The following is a 21,011-nucleotide window of genomic DNA, read 5'->3' as shown; positions in this document are numbered from 1 at the left end:
GGGAGAAAAAAAAGGCTACAACTGCACATAGAGCTGGTTTAACAGTATATTCTGAGGATAACACAAACCTCAAATTGTCAGAACTTTAAAGGAACAGTTTGGCATTTTGGGTTTTCTTGCTAAGAGTTAGATAAAGACGCTCTCATGTCTGTAGGATAAATATGACGCTACAGCCAAAAGCCGATTAGCTGGAAATAAGGGGAAACAGCTTGCCTGGCTCTGTCTGAAGGTAACAAAATCCACCCACCAGCACCTCTAAAGCTCAACAAGTAATGTTAAGCAAAGCTAACCGGCTGCTGGTTGTAATCTTTTATCCTTAATGGACAGACATGAGAGTGGTATCGATCTTCTCATCTAACTCTCAGCAAGAAAGCAAATAAGTGTATTTCCCAAAATGTCAAACTACATTTTAACATTTTACTTTTTCTCAGTTATACCATCATGGCAAAGTAATGTAAAAATGACTACAAGTAATGAGAATATACTAGCGGGTTTGAGTGATGCTCTGGATTATGTTATTTATTAGTTTTTATGAGACAACATAGAACTGTAAATTTTTAATGAAAGCTACCCAACCTTGATGTTAAAGTGATATTCCACCCAATTCAAACACTTACCCCTGTAGGTTAAAAGGTGGCTATAAAAATGTGTTGTTTCCGTCTTCATGAAAAACAGTGTCAAATCATATTCTAATGATGAGTTTACAACAGACAAAAACAATCACAATGTCATCACAAAATTCTCAAGACATTCCCGAGGCATAATCCACTTCTTCATTGTCATATGTTCAGTTTATTAACATTTAATGGATCCATAAAATATGGCTAAATGCGAAACTTCCAGCAGAGCTTTGGAGCTTCCAGAAGGGTTGATAGTGCAACAAGGAAGTGGTGTATTTAGATGTAAGAATTATGACTGTTTGGGCCGTACGTACTTATCAAGCCATACAGGGGGTGAGTTTTTTAAACTGAAAAGATTTTTCAGAAGAAGTTTCTGGGTGGAGTATCACTTTAATGCACAAGTGTGCGTGGACTGTGAATGTTCGCATGTCTCTGCTGCAACTGATCTGAGGGGGCAGTCAGTTCCTTCTCTCCGTCCTCCCAGCTTTCCTGCCACTGGAGCCTCTTCCCCCTGGTGTCATCCTCTGCACAGCCCTTATCAGGCCATGGAGATGCTGTCACCCTCTCTGGAAGGACTGAAGTGTCAACTGACCCACTACACCTACTGTGAGAGGCCATACACTTTTTGACCTGCTACCGAAGACAAGACCAGGCCTGAAATGGAAAATCTGTCAACCCCATCAAAACTATTTATGACTGTACAGCTCATAGAAGTGTGTTCAGTGTTTAATGCTTCAGGTGCTACAGGCCGATACTGCAGCAGTTACTCACAATAGTTTTTTCCTGGGTTTTTTTCAACAGTTAAGACGTCAACAGTTTCAATGAACTTTGTCTAACATGCCATCACAACACATCCCTGTAAATTTTCCTGTTGCTTTCTTTTCCATAGAAGTGAAAGTAACTGATAAAAAAAGGATGTGTATGTCTTTATTTGTTAACTCTAAATAAAAGCAGACTTATAGTATGTTTGGTCATTTTACAACAATCATATAAACTTGTGGCATGTGACAAAAAAAGTGATCTACTGAATTTAAAAATTTAAATAGTTAATCTGACTTTGACTGATCTTGCCTTCAAAGGAGGGTCGGGGGTCCAATCAAGATTCCTTTATGGTCATCCTCTGTGAGAACTTTGGCACGTCAGATTCTCTGTTGGACACCTGATGTTGGGGGCCTCATATCCAGACTCCGTTTTAGTGGCTTGAGGTGTGACTTTAGCACCGCTGCTCTCACCCGCTGAGTCTGGATAAACACAAGTGAGTGACTTCTCGGGGAGAGTCAAAGTTCAACCCACCACACATGGAGGGAATCACATTATGAAAATGAAATTTAGATGTCTTCTTTTGAACAGATGTGACACATCTAATAAAATTAAACCGGTGGTTTAAAAGGAAAACCCAGATTAAGTATAATTTACATTGGTACAATTGCATATGGTCTGATTTAAAAGTCTAGTGTGTAACAATTAGGAGGAGCTATTGGCAGAAATTGAATATACTACTTATCTGTCTGTTTTAATTAGTGTATAATCATCTGAAAATAAGAATTGTTGTGTTTTCATTACTTTAGAATAAGCCTTTTTTTATCTACATAGGTAGTGGGTCCCCTTCCATGGAGGTCACCATGTTGCACCTCCATGTTTCTACAGTAACCCAGAACAGACAAACCAAACACTGGCTCTGGATAGGGCTGTACGCATTTTTTCGCAAGTTTCGCGGCCACCGTAGTTTCTCCTATACGCTTGGAATGGGAGGGTGTGGTGAGCGGTATTCAAATTGTTGCAAACTGCAATTTCACCGCTAGATGCCACTAAATACTACACACTGGACCTTTAAGCAGAAAGGGGCTCAATAAGATACATTATTTTGGTGAGCACAGACTGAAAAACTGAAACATACCAAATAGTTACTATTTTTAATGGGAAACTATGCAGGCTATTGTTAGGCAGCAGCTCATTCAGGAATTGTGAGCCTAACCATATGAAATGATGTGGAAAAAATTGAGTGGGCTGTTTGTCTTTCTAGATATAGTGTTGCTTTTGGCAAAGCACTTGGTATTTCCCCTTCCCACTGAGCAATGTGACACAAAACTGTAACAGTGAGCTCTACTATAGTAATGTAAACTTACCCACAAAGTGAGTTATCTAACATCAGGCACATTTTCTGCTATTAAGACCAAAGCATATGGCCAAATTAGAGTCCCGTTGAAACAAGCTTGTTCGTACAATCCCATGTACATTGTCCAAACACATCTAACAAAAAGTGTGAAAAGCCTCACTTGAAAGCTGGGCCAAAAAGCCTATTGTCATAGAGAGGTGCAGGATGCAACAACCATTAAAATTAGGATAGTGAAACACACTTTCAGACGGTCTCTCCTCAAAGGTATTCAGGATGTTGCACTTGGTTGTACACACAACAAGTGATGGAAGTAGTTGTGTGAAGAATGAAAAAAAGAGAGCTTTGAAGAGAAGTTCCAATCCACTTTCTCACCCTCGCACACTAGGCTGCATGACAAAGGCAAGCTTGTTGGATTGTTAGTTTCAGAAAGTTACAGGAACAGACGCAGCCAACCCAATTCTGACATCGAAAAGGTGTACGGGGAGGGGGTTTGAAGCATATTGACCCCATGAGACCGTAACACTCATTACATACCAGAACCAAAATTTCTGGATGGTTGACAAATGGAGAGAGAAAATTTGCTTTACCACTAGAGGCGCAAGAGTGGAACATCAGATGCTGCCTTCAAACTGACTGAGGTTGTATTTTCAACATGGGAAGTCAAGTACACAATATGCTTAGTGTTCAATTTGTTCATGCTACATGAGTGAAAATAAAAATGGACATTTATGTATGTCATGCTAGGAAAAGACAGGGTGGACAACAAAAGAAAGTTATCATTTTAACATGCAAACAGTTGTGTTAATCATGTTAATATGCTAACATATAGCTAGCATCTCCTGTTTAGCACCTCTCAAAGTACAGTTAAGGGTAACTGAAATTCAGTCATGAGTTTTAGAGGTTTCTTGAAATGAAGTGTTGTCAAGTGACCGAAGTCAAGATAAGATTCATCTTCTGGGGACTTTGAATATCTGGACCAAAATTCAGGGCAACCCATCCAATATTCACTCTAGCATGGGTGAAAAAATATTTTATGTCATAAAGTTTAAGGTAGGTACCTAATATTCTATTATAGTTTTGGGGCAGATTTGTAGATGTCTACCATCCCTTGGCTATGTACCTGATGTACAATAGCTTCTTCGTGCAATGAATGGTAATATTCTTTGGAAAGAGTTGCATCCTACCTGATGATTGTAATCTTGGTGAAGACTGGATGATGTAGTTTACCTGAAACATCTAACTGAAACTGGATTGACCTCACAGTAAAAAAATCCCTTGTTTTTTCCAGGTGGCTGGTTTCCTCATATTTAAGGGATACTGCGGCAGAGAGGTGAGTCACCATGCTGGCTACATGTATTATCAAGTTCATCTTTTTGCTTTTCCATGATGATCCACAACCAGTATAGAAAGGTGCTTTCACGTAAGTATAAATGATTACATCATTGACTGTATTACACAGGTCACTGTCAATGTAATCAGCTGGACTACTCAGCAAAATAATCAATTACTTTCCACTGAAGCAAAAAAATAAATAAAAAATATCAAGGCCCTCAAACAATAACCACAATAGTGATTCAGAGGGTCCCTCTTAGTAAGGAGTCACAGATACTATCCAAAAATATTTAAAAGATCTTTTTTAATGTTCAGCTAGAGTTGTGAAGTTGTTCTGGAAGTATTTTTTCCAAGGCCAGCAACAGATATTTTCTAACACAGTTTTTTTATCTTCCTTAATCTTTTGTAATGAGCTTTTGTACTAATGATTTAACTGGGAGAGTGTCATGTCCATCCAAGCTGTAGAAGTGCTCCAACAGTGAGTCACATAATATTGTCTATGGGAAAAATGAATGGGACTTTTATTTCTGGAACCAGGGGCTCCCAAAATAGCTCCTCTGACTTTGCAACTCTATTAAGGGTTTTAATTTTTTACAACCAGAAGAGTTGCTATTTTTGCCTTAGTTTACTCTTCGAGTCATTAAATTTGCTTGCAAACATTTATAGAAAAAGATCTTATTGACAGTAAAGACAATTGCATTGTACTCATTTATACATGCTGCAACAAAATTGTTGCTTCACCAAAATTCAGTTAATATTTTCCCCTGATGATTTTAATTAGCTCTTACTTTTCTACCTTGCTAGGCATAGCTTAAGGGTAAAAGTTATTATATCTTTGCTGCTGTTGAGGTAATGTGGCTTAGCAACTGCTACCCAAATTCATGTAAGAAAATGTGAAGCAACAATAAAACAAAAAAAGGTTGTTGGTATTCTTGTTAATTGTCTGACAATCAAACTGTTAAAACTCAGTGTTCAAATAATCAGTGTGGCCTGTTTTTAACATTGGCTACATATCTACATGATCTCAGGCCACATTCACTCAAGGATCATTTACCAATTACAATAGAGACATTTGTTGTCCTCCTTAGATTATTAAAATAAGGCAAGTTGTGATAAGTTAGATTTAACATGTCCCTACTTTTGGAAGTTATGTGTTTCACACGTTGCTTACTACTATAATTCTGCATTCTGAAGAAAAAAACCCACTCAGTGCCCCGATCATGTGAGTGGCCGACAATAACTCAGTGAAATGGAGGCAAGATAAAACACAAGTAGTCTATTTTATCTGTCTTTACTTGATCTACTGATGTGATAAGAGACATTTTCTTTGGTCACCTTTTTATCTTGTCAGTCACTTACCAAGATGTTTTATATTCAGTTACACCACATGCAGTTCAATCAGTATCCTTCATTGATTAAATTACTTGTCATGAGCTCCGTGGCCCATCAAACAGGGTTTTAGAGAACAATAATATAGTATCTGAAAGGCTGGAAGGCAACTCTACAGTTGGTTTGAACAAGCTGATGACTGTTACTGCCTCAGGTGCATCTGTTTGGACAATCTGGCAGAACAGGTTGGCATTACCTGACAGCGAGCAGCATGTTTTATTTTATGACTACAGTACAGCAACACACCACAGACAATGACCTAATTATTGAGCAAACACAAGATGATCATGAGTGTTTGACTCCTCCGTCTGATTGATAAGACACTATCCATTTAAGAAGACTAATTGTGGAAAATATTGTTTATAACCTAAAACCTACAATTATTAGCTTTATTCCTAAAAGCTTCCATATAGAAAAGGCAGAACTCAAAATCTCATATTGTGTTTGAACACAATGTGATGCTTGATACATTCACATAACATCACAGTGATTTATTGTCTATTTTTAACATGTACAGTGTTTTTTTTGTCAAATTAGTAGAACAAAAACAGCAAGGTGAGACTGATGTGTTTAAAGTATTTGGGCTAATAAATAGACAACTTAAGTCTGCAGTCAATTTTGCATGTCTGGGCATGCCTGTGAAAGCTCCCATCTTCCCCTTTGATTGACACACACCATCTAGTGTGTTTAGTAACCACTCATTGCAGTGGGGACCCAACAATAAGCTCCATTTGGCTTCTGGAAGGTGTGAAATGGCACACTTCTCCCTGAACCTCCCTGTCTTTGTTGTTGGGATTGATTTAACAGACAGAGACCGCTCACAGAAGGTGTGAGTCCTGCTGGTTATTCACCACACACACACAAACACACACACATGCACACACATGCACACACACAAACAACTGTGACAAAGCCCCAAACTCCACCCCTTTTACGCAGACACAGTCTCACCAGTCTGACTATACAGCTCTCACCCTGCCCACTTCTTGCTCAGTACAAGTCTAACTTCAGCAGGGAGTGCACTGCACTCTTGGATTACACATATCCATCACAGAAGGAGTACAGTTTGTCTTCAGAGCAGCACAAAGCCCCACAGACCACAGCAGCATGGGGAGCAGCATGTCATGTGTCCCCCAGCACAACTTCAGATTCTCCAGCAAGAGTTTCATACGCAGAAACAGGTAAGAACAATCCAACTTGTCCAGGTATTCTTACTGTTACTTGTGTCAGTGTGTTTGCTCTACACAGAGCACATGTCATGCCCTTGACTGCTGTTTGTTATTTTAGACTCTGTGTTTCAGTTGGACGAAATTCTTGGTATTTCTCAGGGTTTGAGCAGTGGGGTTAAACAGAAGTTGTGAATTTTGTGAGGCCAGGGTCAGTATCATATGGTAATACAGGATAGTCTCAGAGTCGTGCCTTAGTGGTGCCCGTCTGGCCAACGGTGTCAATGATCCAGTTTCCATTTGCCTCCTCTTTGCATCTCTGTGAAGATGATCTGCCAGCTGTCAGTGAATCTGGTTTCCCTCCAAAATCAGGACCTAACGCTATTCATTATCATGATCACACATGGGCAATTATAGTTATTAACTGATAATATCTGCTTTATGACACCGGATATTAGTTAATAACTTGTAGTGATCTGACCTGAAAGCTTTGAACATCAATACAGAAACTGACTGACATTAATGGGTTATGCTTATTCTATCTGGTTTTCTTTAATCTCCAGGATTATATGCACTTGGTACAGCCCAGTCTGCTGGACCTGCACATCTGATTCTAAATAGCCTCTGTTCCAGTCTTCTCCCCTGTGCTGTGTGATGATTCAGGGTCTGGTTTTGTCAAACATGCCATATAGTTCTTGGTTTTAAAATAAAAACAGAGGCAGGGCAGCCCTAAAAAAACAATGGGTTTTAAATTGGCTCAAGCTTGTACACTGATACACCTTCCAAGTTGGATCGATGGTTCAGCATGGACAATACATTCTGTGTTCTTGTTTCCTGTGTTCCCTACTTACTCTTTATTTTGGGGAATCAGGCCAGGCTCAGGTATTCCCCATAGAGAAGAGGAGAGAGTAGAGGTTGAATGCCACAGCAGTGACTTGGAGAATGTTGGGTGTGCAAATCCACTACCTGTCTATTATCTACATTCCTCTTTCAGTTTGCAAGTGTGGATTGCATCAGTATGCATGGTTATCATTTTTTTTCTTTGTGTATGAATACCTTGTAAAACAAAGTGGATGTAGTGGAATAGCATCACTCACTTAACATTCATCAGTGATTGATGCTGGACATGGACTTCCTGATTAGACAGACCTTGATTCCCACCATGCAAACAAAGCCTGCGTTGTTGCACTGAGGACAATGGCACACATGTGTGCAGATAAGTAGATAAACTACAAGCTGAGATTGTAAAAGCAGTCCCAAAGCCTTATCATTGCAGTGAGGGAGCTTCCTTATAAAGAAGTGACACTGATGGTAACGGATGAGGGTCATGCAAAACAAAGAGGGACATTGAATGCTGATTTTCCTATGCATATCCTCACTATCAGAAACACAGGACCTGATTGTGCTTATCATTTAAATAGCTGGCATTGATGGAATGAGGACAGAGGAAGGGGCTCTGGTTAATTTATATGACATGAGACACAAATCATGATTCAAAGTCATATATCTACTGTGAAAATTGCACTCTGATAGTGGTTCAAGATTCAGTGTTTGACTTGATTACTATGGAAAAAAGGGGAAAAAAGAGAAATAAGTCACTGACCCTGAATTTGAAATGCAAAACAGTAATGCAAAGACTGTTGTATTTAGGTCAACTCTCCATCTGACAACAGTAGATGACAGTGAACTCCCATAAACAGGAAATGTTCCTTGTTGACACTGCAGTTAGGAAGTTAACTGAACAGCAAATATAGAATAGATAGTAAACATTGGAGAGTGAGTGGTAACACATGGTTTTCCTCTCTATCTCTCTCTCTCTTGAGCAGCAGTCGCCTGTTTCGCAAGAAGAATCCCCAAGAGGGACAGGAGAAGTCCAACAGCATCATCAATATCTTGTGCACTGTCACCCCCAGGAAGGTAAGAACCTCCATCAGCTCGTAGGAGATGGTGATAACATGAAATTCAGTCATCTGCATACCAAACAAAATTGCTCTCCTATAAATGTCAACCTGAATGTGATTTGTTTTTTTATTGCCATCTGACTGATTTTAAAAGAAGGTCTAACTGGTTTATTCATGTCATGTCTAAACTTCACTAACATTATGACTGGTTGCAGGAAATGTCTCATAAAGATCTGCAGACAATAAACAACATAAAATGGGATCCTCCGTTTCCTTATGACCCAGCCAGTGGCTGGAAGAAGAGTAGCATCAATGTGAAGAATTACGGACGGATGATTCACAGCTCCAAAGTTCGTTTCCGTTTCCTCCACTGCCAGGTGAGTGGAACAAAATAACGTTTTAATTACTCTATGTTGAAATATCAGGAAAGCAGCTATTAAAGAAAACAAAGCTAATGCTGCACAATCCTTATTATGGTTAATGAGGTCTTAAACAATGACCAAGCCTACAATGACACATCATGCCAGTCACCTATGTGAACCCAGTGAGTGTCAAAACCAAAAAAAAAAACAAACCACACAAAAAAAAACATAAAAAATAAAAAAAAACAGGTGGAGAGTAACAGGATGTTTCTTTGCGGCCACCAAACACACTGAAACTTGCTGCTGGCATTGACGTGGTGGCTGGCTGTGAATAATCCAATCCATTTTCCACAAAGTGTGTTTGGACATGCTCGCTTTTGCTGCGGTTGTGAAACATCTCTGAGAGAAAACCTCAGGGCAGAGAGAGTTCCTCTGATCCCAGGGACTGATAGAGGACACACCGACTCCTTTCTGTGAGAACTGCAATTTGTCAGAGCTGTGACACAACAGCTCTGTCAAAAAGTAAAGAGAAAAGATTGATTGAAGGAATGGCATCATGATGGCAAAAGAACACATTGTATTATAACAGAAAATAATACCACAAAGGGAAGGAAACAAGTATTACCTAAGTGTTGATAAAGAGAGCCATACATGAATCATTAAATTAAGAGGATTGCTACCAAAAAGAAGGGACTTTTAATCGCATTTCGTGGCCACTGAAGAGATTCCTACATTTCCAGGAATCCTCAGATCAGAACATTTCCTGTAGATGCTCCTTGAATCAACAGATGATACAAGAACAACATGTTCCAATATATGACTCTTTCCTCATCAGAGACAAACATAAGAAAATACACTAAAGTACAACGTGGGCCTCCAGACATGTGCCTACGTACATGCAAGGTTTAAGTTCATCACCACTAAATCAGCTGATTTTACAGATCAGTTTTCTGATCAAAAGTGGTGCCAATCTGTGATATCAGTGGCTGCACTGTTTGGTTGGAACTAAGACCTGCACACACTGTATGTGAATTTTGATAGCGCTGTAATACAAGGATTGTAGTTTTCTTGCCAGACATTAATTCTCAGAGACAGGACAAATTTTATCAACACTGTATCTGCATCTCTAACTCTTTCTCCCTTCAACTTCACTTATCGCTGCAGGATGTACATGATTGCTACCTGGATCTCTTCCAGACACACCTTCATTTTGTCTCCAACAACACAACCGGATTGACATACCAGGTGAGTTTTATTTCAACCCACGGCAATATTATCACAATTCTTCCTTCAAATACACAGATCCTCAATATCAGCTAATATTTCAGGATTTTTTTTTTTATAGTTTTAATATTCTTGGGGGGCAGAGTTTTATGTTATGTCATGCGTACCCTGTCAACCAGCAGTGTGTTAGTAAACAGAAGGTATGATTATGCTTCTTTACCTGTCTCATAAAGCATGAGCAGCCATTAATCAGAATTTTACTGTGTCTGTTGAGAGCTCAACTCCGTGTCAAAAAGAGTCAGCTAAGCACCTGTATACAGTATTAGTCAGAATATAGATGACGGCAAATGCAAGGCAGACATGAATACATCATCGACTTACAAGGCTGATGGCATGGTATTTAATTTCTTTGTTAAAATTTAGAGCTGAAAAGTGCTCAAATAGAGCATAACAGCATGGGAAAAGTTTGCAGAAAATTCTATTTTTGATGTGTGAATGAGAAAACGCTTTTTTTTTTTGTCCAAAGAAGCGTGACAGAGCTTTTTGTTTTGTGTGCAGGGAACTCTTCCACTGAAAGAACTCACCATCTTCAACCTGCAACAGAACTGCAACCACAGCCAACCCCAGGAATTCGCCTTTCAAATAAATGGTAAGTTCAACTTCACCAGAAAGGACACAAGTGGGTGTTGGCACTGAGCCCTGGAATGTTGTAGTCATCTGTTTTGAGTTTTATTGGTTGTGTTGAATTTAGCTAATCAATCACTCAGACTGGAACCAGCTAATCCAACATTATATTTATGAGTCAGTGGCTGACTTCAAACTTCAAAAAAGGAAGACAGTGGATGAACTAGAGCTGGATCGAGAGTCTTGGTCTTTGGCTCATATTTATCTCAATTTAATGCTTATAATCTGTCACTAGTTTTTACCCCTGCTGGTGATCTGCTATGTTGGTCCCTCTCATCAGTTGTGGATCAAAGTACAAATTCTCCACACTTCAAAAACCAGCAAGAAACCACACACTATTTTCAAGCGGCAGCGTTTCCTATGTTGTCACATTCCAGTGATTCAAAAGTGCCGCAACCCTCGTCACCTCCACTCAACCCCAAGACTAACTAGAGCTGTGCCCCCTTCACCCTTGGTCAGGGGGCCAAACCGGCCTTAAAGGCCCTGCTTGTTAGACAACAGGTGCACTTCAGTCAGCCCAGCTGTCGCACAGAAAAGCCCAGCTACCGCTCTTAGCCTTGTCACTGCATATAATCTATGGCACATTCCAAAAACTGCTCAGGTTAACGTCTAGTAGAAATGCCACTTAGCGTTTGAACTCTGAATGGACAAAAACAACCTGAAACTTTATTTCTTTTCATTAAGTAAAAATAAGCCACTGTAGAGTCTAGATCGCTTTGGTCCTTGCCTGGGAAACAATGAAATCAGAGACGTCAGAGTAATCCCTGATCTAAAATTACTGCATTAAAAAATTCAATGTGTGAAAAGTCAATCCCAGTCATGAACAGTGTAAGGTTTCTGTGTTTATATTTCTTTATCGTTACTATCTTCCTGTAATCTGAAATATCTCTGCCATCATAATATTGACACTCTTTGGTGTTGCTTTCTCATATTTGCTTTCTCATTTTTGACTTTCAAGCTTGTTATTTTGTGGTATTGTATTTCAGTTGTTTTCATTGTTCAGTGTGAACCTTTATTTAGCTTATGGTAGGCATCGCTGACAGGAAACATGTCGAAGGAAGCATGACGAAATTCTGAGTCAAGTGAGAGATCTGGTGTAGAGATTTGTTCTGTGAGACGTGCAACTTCCTCTCATTGACTGAAAATATGAATCAGCTTTAGTGTAAAGTGGTGTGGGTGAGTTAGAGAGTGACGAAGCAAGCAAAGCACGAGAGGGTCTGTAAAAATTCCCAGAAGTCTTCACATGGTTTGAATTAACGTGACTGTGAGAGTTAGATAATGATAGTTAATCACTTTTAACAATAGTTAATGACCTCTGTAAACTGACTGAAAGTTTGTGCTTCCAGTCCCAAGAGTTTTCACATCACACGTCTTGCTTGAAATGTAGAAAAACATAACTTTTCAGGGGAGTGCTATGGTCAAGGTCTACAATTAAGTGCTGGGATGAAGAAAAAAGTCAACAGATGAGTCAAGAGTGGCTGCTTATTAAGGAGCAGTCATCGGGCTATGGTTCCCGACAATTACAGTACAAAGCCATGGGGCTGGAATGAAATAGACTATCTCTGCTGGTTATCTCTGGTATTTGTGGGACTGAGATAGAGCAAGATTCCAGCTCTTTTCATCTCAGGTCCTGTTTATACCTCCTAGGTAAGCAGTTTGTGGGAGGGAGAGTCTGCTAAGATTTTTAAATGCCAAACGAAGCAGGTCAAGGGGGATCTTCTGCAAGAGGTCTTACATGTGGTTTACCATCTTGAACATTTATTGTACTTATTGCATAATATATTCTAAACAGCCAGGGAAGCAGTTTGTGAACACCATTAATGATTCACCACCATGGCAGAAAGCTGTCTGAAAAAAGGCTCAGAAAGAGAAGTATGGGTGACACTTTCTCTCTTTGACTTTGTGACCTTTGCACCCTGCAGGTGTCAGCCTTAACCCCATCATCGTCTACTGTGCCAACCAAGAAGAAATGGACCTATGGTTTGATCTGCTCAAAGAAAATATCGAGGCCAATGGAGGCACTGCAATTGCACCCGAAAACTACACCAGAATCAAAGTAAGTTCAACCTTTTTTTGATGCCACCTTTGCTCCAAAGAGCCTATGTCAGATTATATCAGGCTGCATAAAAACTGACTCTTGTGCTGCAACAAAGATTATCATCCCTTTTTTTCAAATTCAAACAAGCACTTGAGTGTGATCATCTTTTAATCCACCTGGTGGATTAGCCAGGAAAATTCTTCGGCTTCAACCACTTCTGATAAAACAGGGTGTGTGTGAGTGTGTAGATTTGGTGAGTCAAGTAGGTCACTGCTGGCTCTATCTGAGGCCTGGATACTAAGGAGCGGCCTTGACCACATCACAGCCTACATCAAACTAACCCTCACATCTGCAAAGGGTTAAAGTGCTGACTCCTCACCCACAGGTGGGGAAATGGTGAAACACATGAACCTAGATGTGTCACGAGAGAAGAAAACAACTGAACTGATGATCATAAGCCTTAGCTTAGGAGCCTTTACGATGAACAAACAAGAGTCAAATCAACATGTTAAATTCGCTAAAGGGCAGAGCGCTGTCCATATTTATTTTGCTGATGATTCTCCCCTGTGTACCTACTGTAGCTAAACCAGGATGAGACACCTGAGGCCAGAGAGGAGCTGAGGAACTCTATCAACAGAGAGCACATCTATGAGTGGGAGGGCTCTCAGCGGGACAGCCTGGGCCCCATCACCTATGTCACTAAAGTCCGACTGCAGCACCTGCCCTGTCAGGTAAGAGATCGCTGCTTATCAAGAGTGAATCACCATGAACGGTCACACGGAAGTAAAACACACTATCTCTGCTCTTGCCTATTTATGGAAATATACAGTACAGCAGACTGAAACTCATGATACATACATGTTTTAACTCTGGGAATTTTTCACATAATGAATAAAAGCAGGATAACGTCAGCTCTAAATCCAGGTGACTCACATAGGTTTTAAATTGTGCAACACACACATTACCTCAACACAATGTATGGAGTGAGGGAAAAGGGTGGAGTCCATATTTTGGCAAATGGTACCTCTCCTGCAGATATAACTCTATTATCTGTATTTTCAGACACCTGCAACCAACTGGTGAAAAAAATATGACTCCTTGCTAACCAAGTCAGACATGAGCACAAGTAAATAATGCTGATACAGCTTCACATAACAGCCAATAAAAAAGCTAGTCATGACACAGCTTGCATGGATATCAGTAATTAATTCTCTGTGGGAAATAGAGGCAGCCCTATTGAAGTGTGTGAGATTTAGGGCCTGGGTGTGTGAGAAGCATTTGCCCAGCTCACGCAGTGACTCGACTCACCTCACAGCTGGAATGTCAGCTGTCTGTCCAGACACACCCTCCAAGAGGGAGAGGAAACATAAACTCTCAGTCTGCCGCACCTATAAAATACACCACTAACTGGTTGGACTGAGGATCTTACTGGGATTTAAACTGTGCCTCTCAACAGAGTATTAAAGGATAATACTGGTGTTTTTTTAATGTTTGCACCAGGTCTCACGGTTGCCTCTGTGCTTTGTATCATTCACAGTCCTATCTTCACGCAGTCAGAATAACTGGAGTTATCAGGGCTTGTTCTCTTACCTTCAGAAGAAAGTAGTCTTTCTTGTATAATACCAAGACTTGAAAACTTTCCAGAGATAAATAAATGATGAGATGATGAGTTAAAATGAAGCTTTAATTTGATTTTCTTTTCTTTGAGTTTCTCTTTTATTTTATTGTGCCAGACAGACTTTTCCTTTCACTTTGCACACAAAGTGTTGCCTTAGAAATGTTGATGTATCATTGTCTTCCTATCTACGATGGATGATGTTTGCATAAAGTTTCATTTAATGATGAAAAAATGATAAAGGGGAAATGTAAACAAAACATAGACAACGGTTAACTGGTATTACCTATAAATTACACTAGTATTCTGCTAATGGATAAGAATAATTAAACACTGTCCCATTACTGCAATGAAACACAACTATACAAACACATAAAACTCACTAGCAGCTATAATCTTGTGTCCACAGGAACAGAGTGACAGACTACTCGTAATGTACCCATCAACGCTGATCATCCTATCAGAGGAGAATGATGGACTCTTCTATAAGGTACCATTGAACTCACTGATCTTTTACTTTTAAACATAATCGTATCCTGAGCTGTGTGCATACAGTATATCCAGTGTTTGCATCAGAGAGTTGTGTTAACGCGTCATTATGATTACAGGGGAAACTTCCACTTAACATGATTACTGTGACCACACCCTGCCAAGACGTCAAGCCCAACACCTTTATGATTGAAGGTAAATACACTGAATCAGTCAGCTGCTCAACTGCAGTCTCTTTCGCACACTGGCATTTAAAAAGACATGTTAAAGGGATTTTAATGAGTGTACATTCTTATGCATGTTTTAGGCTAAGTGGCCTTTTCCATGAGTCCGCTAGCGTCACAGAGTGTAACCCTCCATGAATGAGCTGGTTTTATCCCCAGTGAATGATAATCTGACTATAGCACATTCCAGTGAGCGAATCGACCGAATGACAGGCTTTGTCCTCCCCCTCCTCTCTTCCCAGGGAAGCTGATCAACCCCATAGTGGTGTCATGTCTGGATAGGGCCGAGTTCTGTGACTGGATCCAGCATTTCAAAGCTGCTGATGTACCCGTTCTCAGCCCCCCACCCCCTGTGTATGACATCATCTACACCCCGACGCACAGAGAGGTGAGGCCCCTCCTTCCTTTCACGGGCCAAAAATAATTACACTATTCACAGCTGCCGATGATCCATATCGAGTGAGCTATCGCCACCTGGTTTATGAACCTGTGGGGGGAGTGAATTTAAGTATGATGCAAAGTGATAAAGGAGACAGACAACATGGCCCTGCCTCTTTTATATATTTACATTCAGCTGACTATGAAATGATTTACAACTACTACACCTACTACAGCTACTAAGTCAACAGTCCAATACACATTTAAAAAAAAAAAAAAAAAGTCTGAAAGCTTTGCTTATTTGCTCCTAGTCAAATGTGTTAATTTATTATTTATATTTTGTCCTATAATCTCTAGGCTCCACAGTTTGACAGGTGGAGTGGAAACAGCCAAGGACGAACTGAGTCTCTTAAGTTCAGCCAGTCACAGAGTGGACGTGGGTCCCACAACCTTCAGTTACCCATTCATGAAGACAACCCTCTCTCCCCAGGATACTCTGAACCCCTCTGTGTAAGTCAGCTGTGTGCTACTTCTCAACTAACAAACTGAAGTCAAACACACTAACACTACAATATTTGCACAGATATAAATGTGGTAAGAGTTAGTTGTACATTGCTAAAAAAAAAAAAGGCTGAGCAACAACACCTTTCTTTTAAGTTAATTATTAAGCGAGGTCTAGAGACCAAACTGCTCCTGTTACAAAGGCTCAGGTGATGATCCTAAGGCCTTCCAGCAAAGAAAATCATGACAAAATCAGTAATTTTTCCCAAAACAACATCTACCCATAAATACAACTTTTGGATGTAGGGAAACAAGAGGCTATATGCTGATTCAGCAGTGAAAAGTTTGCTTGTTAACTTCAGTCTGAAGAAATACTGAAGCACTCTGCATTATCAGGACTTTTGACCAAACTACCCCGGGAGAGGGGATATGTAGGCCGACTGCCCATCCAATTAACATGCTGTTGTTCAGCTTCTGACCTGAACTACCACCTTCCCAATTCAATTGATGGAGGCCTTTTTCTCTCACACTCAGATGACTGTGTTTACTAAAAAACACAAAATGATGCAGAAAACTAATGCTGTAGAGATGAGAAACAGTTCATAATGTTGGTTCTACTAGGACTCAGTGGTTAAAATCCCTAAATCCCACCCATGTTGTAAAGCCACAACTCTTGTTTGACTTTTGCCCGGTGTGTGTTTGTTGTCCCTACAGTACAGCTCCAGTCGTCCCTCCTCGACTGAGACTTCCCGTCTGGGCAGCAGAACCAACAGCGTGTCTTCCCACACCAGGCTCGAGCGAGACCTACGACCTGTGTCACTGCGCTACTCATCCCCCCAGCGCAGCTCCAACCTCCCGCCTGCTGAGAGCTCAGTGCTGTCTCAGCTCTACAGCACACCCTACTCTGCCCTGCATCGTGCCAGCCCACAGCAGCAGGAGAAAGCCCCACTTGTCAAGGTAATTCAGTCTGGCGTCTAACTCGATAACCAAATATTCCCCTCGAGACTGTTAACTTATTTTACACGACATGTGCGCAGTAACTAAAATAGATACACCAAGCAGTCGACTGAGAAGGGCCATGGTGTATGTGGTGTTAACAAATTGGGTAACAGTGGCATTTGTGCAGAAGTGAGGTTGAAAGATCAATCTTCTTGATGGTGCATGGAATGAAAGCTCTATTATAGCTCATAAACAAAACTTAAACCACCAATCAGAAAACATTTCCTTTACTTAGGGGGTATCCCTACATTACTATAGCAGTTAAGAGTGCAGTTTTCATACACAACACTGACAGCTGAAAGCAGATTTGTGAGACAACAGATTGGTGTCACACCAGCACTGCTGCAGATCATGACTGGCATTAGTCCAAAACCTGTACTTGGTAATCTGATCCTGAAGTGTGGCTTATGTGATTGCCTTCTGTGAACCCAAAGAGCATGAGAGAGAAAGACAGAGAGATTTTCCTCTTATTGCTTGGTGTTTAAACTAACTCCTGGATCTGTTTGAATTTTTTGTGCTCAGTCTAACAGCTGGAGCACCCCTCAGACGTCCCTGAACTACTCCCTGAACGCCCCCCAGCGCCACTCGGACATGTGCGCCCCCCGACAACCTTTGTCGCCCCTGTACGATGAGCCCTGCAGTCCCGAAATCTACTCCCTGAATGAGGCCAGGCCAGTGGTAAGTGGGTCAACGATACTGGATCCATAGGTTCAATTTACACCTGCACAGCCTGTCTAATATCAAGCAGTGCACACACACATACACACGTATGCACGTGTTCAGTGAAAAAAAGATCAGATGCTGTCAATGTAGAGAGTTGGCCACCTGCAGAAATCTAATTGATTTTTTCAACAGCCTCATTCACATGCATGCATGATTAAACCATTACTAAATCTAAATCATAATTTATAAATGACTTGTTTCACAAAACCAGCAACCAGCAGTTACATTTGATTAAATAGAAAAATAGGAATTATTTCTACCAAAATGTATTCATTGAAGTTTTACCCTTTTTAACTCCTGTTTTACATGCTTATAGCTGCCCTACTCTGACATGTACACATCTGTTCTTTAGCAGCAGAGCTGGCAAGAGCCGATTCAGCACCACCAGCAGCAGCAGCAGCAGGGCCCCCAGCTCCTACCCTCCTCCTTCCAGCTCCGCACCCCTCCTATGGGCAGGCGCTGCAGGAGAAGCCTGGTCCTGACCAACTCCCAGGGACAGGCTCTGGGCCTGGAGATGGAGACTCCTATAAGCCAAGAAGAGCAAAGAGCAGAGGCCGTGTCAAGGCTAAAGCTGCTGCCTGCGCCTGGCCAAGTGCAAGAGCAGGTGAGAAACACAGACATACTCATCTCCCAGGACACTCTGGTTTCTGGAATGCTTTGGTACAATGTGCAACAGTGGTGCGCTGTATGGTAGCGTGAGAGTGTGTATATACTTGTTCTGCAGGTGATATTTGAACTGGTGCCACAGATGAAACAGATATTTTAGGGAACATAAGAATGTTTGTTATAGCTGATCACAGGAAGTAACTTTCTTTTGTTTTCACATCTGTTGATAGATTCTCCTCCCATCGTGCTCTGTGAGGAACACCTCTCAGATGCCTTACGGTTACTCACCAGGTAAGAACTGAAGGCATGCAATCATAAACCTGATGAAACATTCCTGTGTCAAGTTCAAGTTTGTTCGACAGTTTATAATAAATAAATAAATAAGATTATATGCATTCAGTCCTGACAAAAATCATTTAATTAAAGATTTTTCATCTTGTCAAACAAAAAAGACATGGCTACATAAAATGTATAATTCTATTGAGAAACAATGGGCACTCTTTCAAATCACAGCTATAACACTGCAGCATTATATTTCCAAGTGTGAGTTATGAAAGTCAACACTGTCAGCCGCCTTCCTAAATACCACCAAGGACACACAACATTGCTCACACTCTGTTACACCTTAAATTAAACACTGCATGCACTTTGGACTGATTGAACTGTCAGTAGGTAGACAGAAGGCTAAAGGCTACAGAATTGAAAGTGCAGGAAATGCGCAAATGTGCCAATGAAATGGTGCTTAGTGCAGCTCTAAATGCCATTTGTGCAGATGTCCCATGTGGGGGAAGCCCAGTGTAAGAGAACACTCTTTCACAGACAGGATTTACTCCTGCACTATGATTGACGGCACACAACTGGACATGGTTACACACTTAACTTCAGGCTCTTTCATCAAAAATAAAAACACAACTAGAATTTACCTGGTAATTGCGTTTCACTTTGATTTACAGATTAATTCTAACATGTGCTATGACCAAATTATTTCATCTCATGGGTTGCATGTTTCTGTCCTATCAGAAAGAGAACATAAATAACAAATGAAGGGGGTATGGTAGTGGCATGTTACACTACCGGTGTACACTACACTACATGTTACAAGGCCAATCACACCATAAATATATTGGGACTGTGTTTATTCAGTCGGGGCGGGGTTTGTCTTTCATTGTTTGAAACTAAAAGCCTGCGAATCTTCTCTCGCTCCTATAGATCACCACTCGTACCTTGAACCCACAGAACCAGATGACCAGGAAATGGACTATGACAACATTTGGGAGTACGACTGTGATACTGGAATGATTCAGCCAACGTCTGGAATTTCGACACACTGGACAGGATTAGACATTGGGGCCAGAGGCCTTAGTGCCATGGCAACCCAGCAGAGATGGTCATAAAACAAAACAATAGCCCGGCACTCGTCTGGACGTGTGCAAACAACAGATCTCTATCAGAGGGATAATAAAAGCCAACTAGCATAGCCAGTGTTGCTCCTGCTGCATACAGTATGAACCAACAAATCACATGAACTGCACTGTTAGATGTTGGGTAGTCAAGCAGAGGAATGATGAGTGCAGGTATAAAGAGGAACGGGCTAAAAACAAAACATTATGATAGTGATAACAGACAGACTTCAATTGTCTCTTTGATATGTAGCATTCAAGAAAGAAGACAGCAGAGTGTATATACTGTGTAGCTTAATGTTATTTTTTTTAAATGTATTATATAATTGCACTAAAGGTTTCATATGTAGTGCAAGAACCTCCAGTTTTTTAATATTTAAAGTATTTTCTAACATGCTGTCCAGTTTACTTATTGTGATATTTTTGTTTCGTTTCTGATTAAAGCTATAAAAGCATTCCATCAGGGCTTGTTATAGTAAAGGCTGTATATTTTTGTAAATGTTGTAGATTTATTATTTTATTACACTACATTATCAGGGCAAATAGATGTGGCTTCCTGCCTTAAAGGCGCTAATATTACTATTACCTGTGTGGCTTCCTTTTTTCATTTTTGTTTGAGGTGTTTATTTATATTTGGAAATAAAACTGGAAAAAATAATTAGTTTATGTTGTTTTGTCTTACTTTAATAATACTCTTAAAGCAGCTAAAATTAATATGTTTGTAATGTTAATGTATCAAATGATGTGAAAACAATGTGACAATGTAAAAGGGGTCCCTAGCATTGATGAACCTACAGAGGATTATCACCTGAATCTGCACCTCCCCTCGGCTTTATGGAGCGTTATAGTGAGTTTCAGCTCATTGTTTTGCTGTCCAGCCTGCAACTGGATTGTTTTGGTTCACTCTCACAGCTCTCATAGCGTCTTTTTCAGCCGCAGCAGGCACCTGTATTCAGGGGAAAAGCTCTAAAAACCCACTGTACACTATCTGTTCAGCACCAAACGACAGACAAAGTTAGTGACTAGCTGGTGAACATAGTGGAGCATTTAGCAGCTAAAGAGCCAGATATTTCCCTCAGGAATTGGTAGAAACCAAAAACAGAACTAAAATAGAGTGAATATTGGACTTGCCAGAAACACAAATCCAAATTAATGATAATGTTGCTCTGTAACTGCTGGATTTGTAAATAAGCAACTGTTTGCTAACAAGTTCAGCATATCAACTTAAAAGGTGATGATGTCAA

The 21,011-nt window shown here is 40.4% G+C and overlaps 1 protein-coding gene across 2 annotated transcripts; it reads left to right on the top strand.

The window, feature by feature from the left end:
• The first annotated feature begins 6,413 nt into the window (after positions 1 to 6,413).
• plekhn1 (pleckstrin homology domain containing, family N member 1) lies at positions 6,414 to 20,428 on the top strand. 2 transcript variants are annotated; one of them, XM_044211460.1, is made up of 16 exons: positions 6,414 to 6,638; positions 8,450 to 8,540; positions 8,740 to 8,901; positions 10,051 to 10,131; positions 10,669 to 10,759; positions 12,717 to 12,850; positions 13,414 to 13,563; positions 14,857 to 14,937; positions 15,056 to 15,131; positions 15,403 to 15,548; positions 15,896 to 16,048; positions 16,754 to 16,996; positions 17,561 to 17,716; positions 18,117 to 18,365; positions 18,598 to 18,658; positions 19,577 to 20,428. In XM_044211460.1, the coding sequence occupies exons 1-16, from the start codon at positions 6,565 to 6,567 to the stop codon at positions 19,759 to 19,761; spliced, it is 2,133 nt and encodes a 710-aa protein (XP_044067395.1). In that variant the 5' UTR covers positions 6,414 to 6,564; the 3' UTR covers positions 19,762 to 20,428. The 2 variants fall into 2 exon arrangements, with proteins under 2 accessions (XP_044067395.1, XP_044067394.1); XM_044211459.1 differs by having other exon boundaries at positions 6,415 to 6,638; positions 18,114 to 18,365.
• The last annotated feature ends 583 nt before the right edge of the window (positions 20,429 to 21,011 follow it).

Source organism: Siniperca chuatsi, linkage group LG10, assembly GCF_020085105.1.
Source record: "Siniperca chuatsi isolate FFG_IHB_CAS linkage group LG10, ASM2008510v1, whole genome shotgun sequence".
Taxonomy (NCBI): domain Eukaryota; kingdom Metazoa; phylum Chordata; class Actinopteri; order Centrarchiformes; family Sinipercidae; genus Siniperca; species Siniperca chuatsi.
The sequence above is the reverse complement of the archived record's forward strand: the minus strand, read 5'-3'. Positions and strand labels throughout refer to the sequence as shown.

Bases quoted from the DNA above. Each gene is read 5' to 3' on its own strand.
- plekhn1 (XM_044211459.1), top strand. From the start codon at position 6,565: ATGGGGAGCAGCATGTCATGTGTCCCCCAGCACAACTTCAGATTCTCC. The intron at 8,541-8,739 runs GTAAGAACCTCC...GACTGGTTGCAG, and splicing joins GCACTGTCACCCCCAGGAAG to GAAATGTCTCATAAAGATCT. The intron at 10,760-12,716 runs GTAAGTTCAACT...TGCACCCTGCAG, and splicing joins ATTCGCCTTTCAAATAAATG to GTGTCAGCCTTAACCCCATC.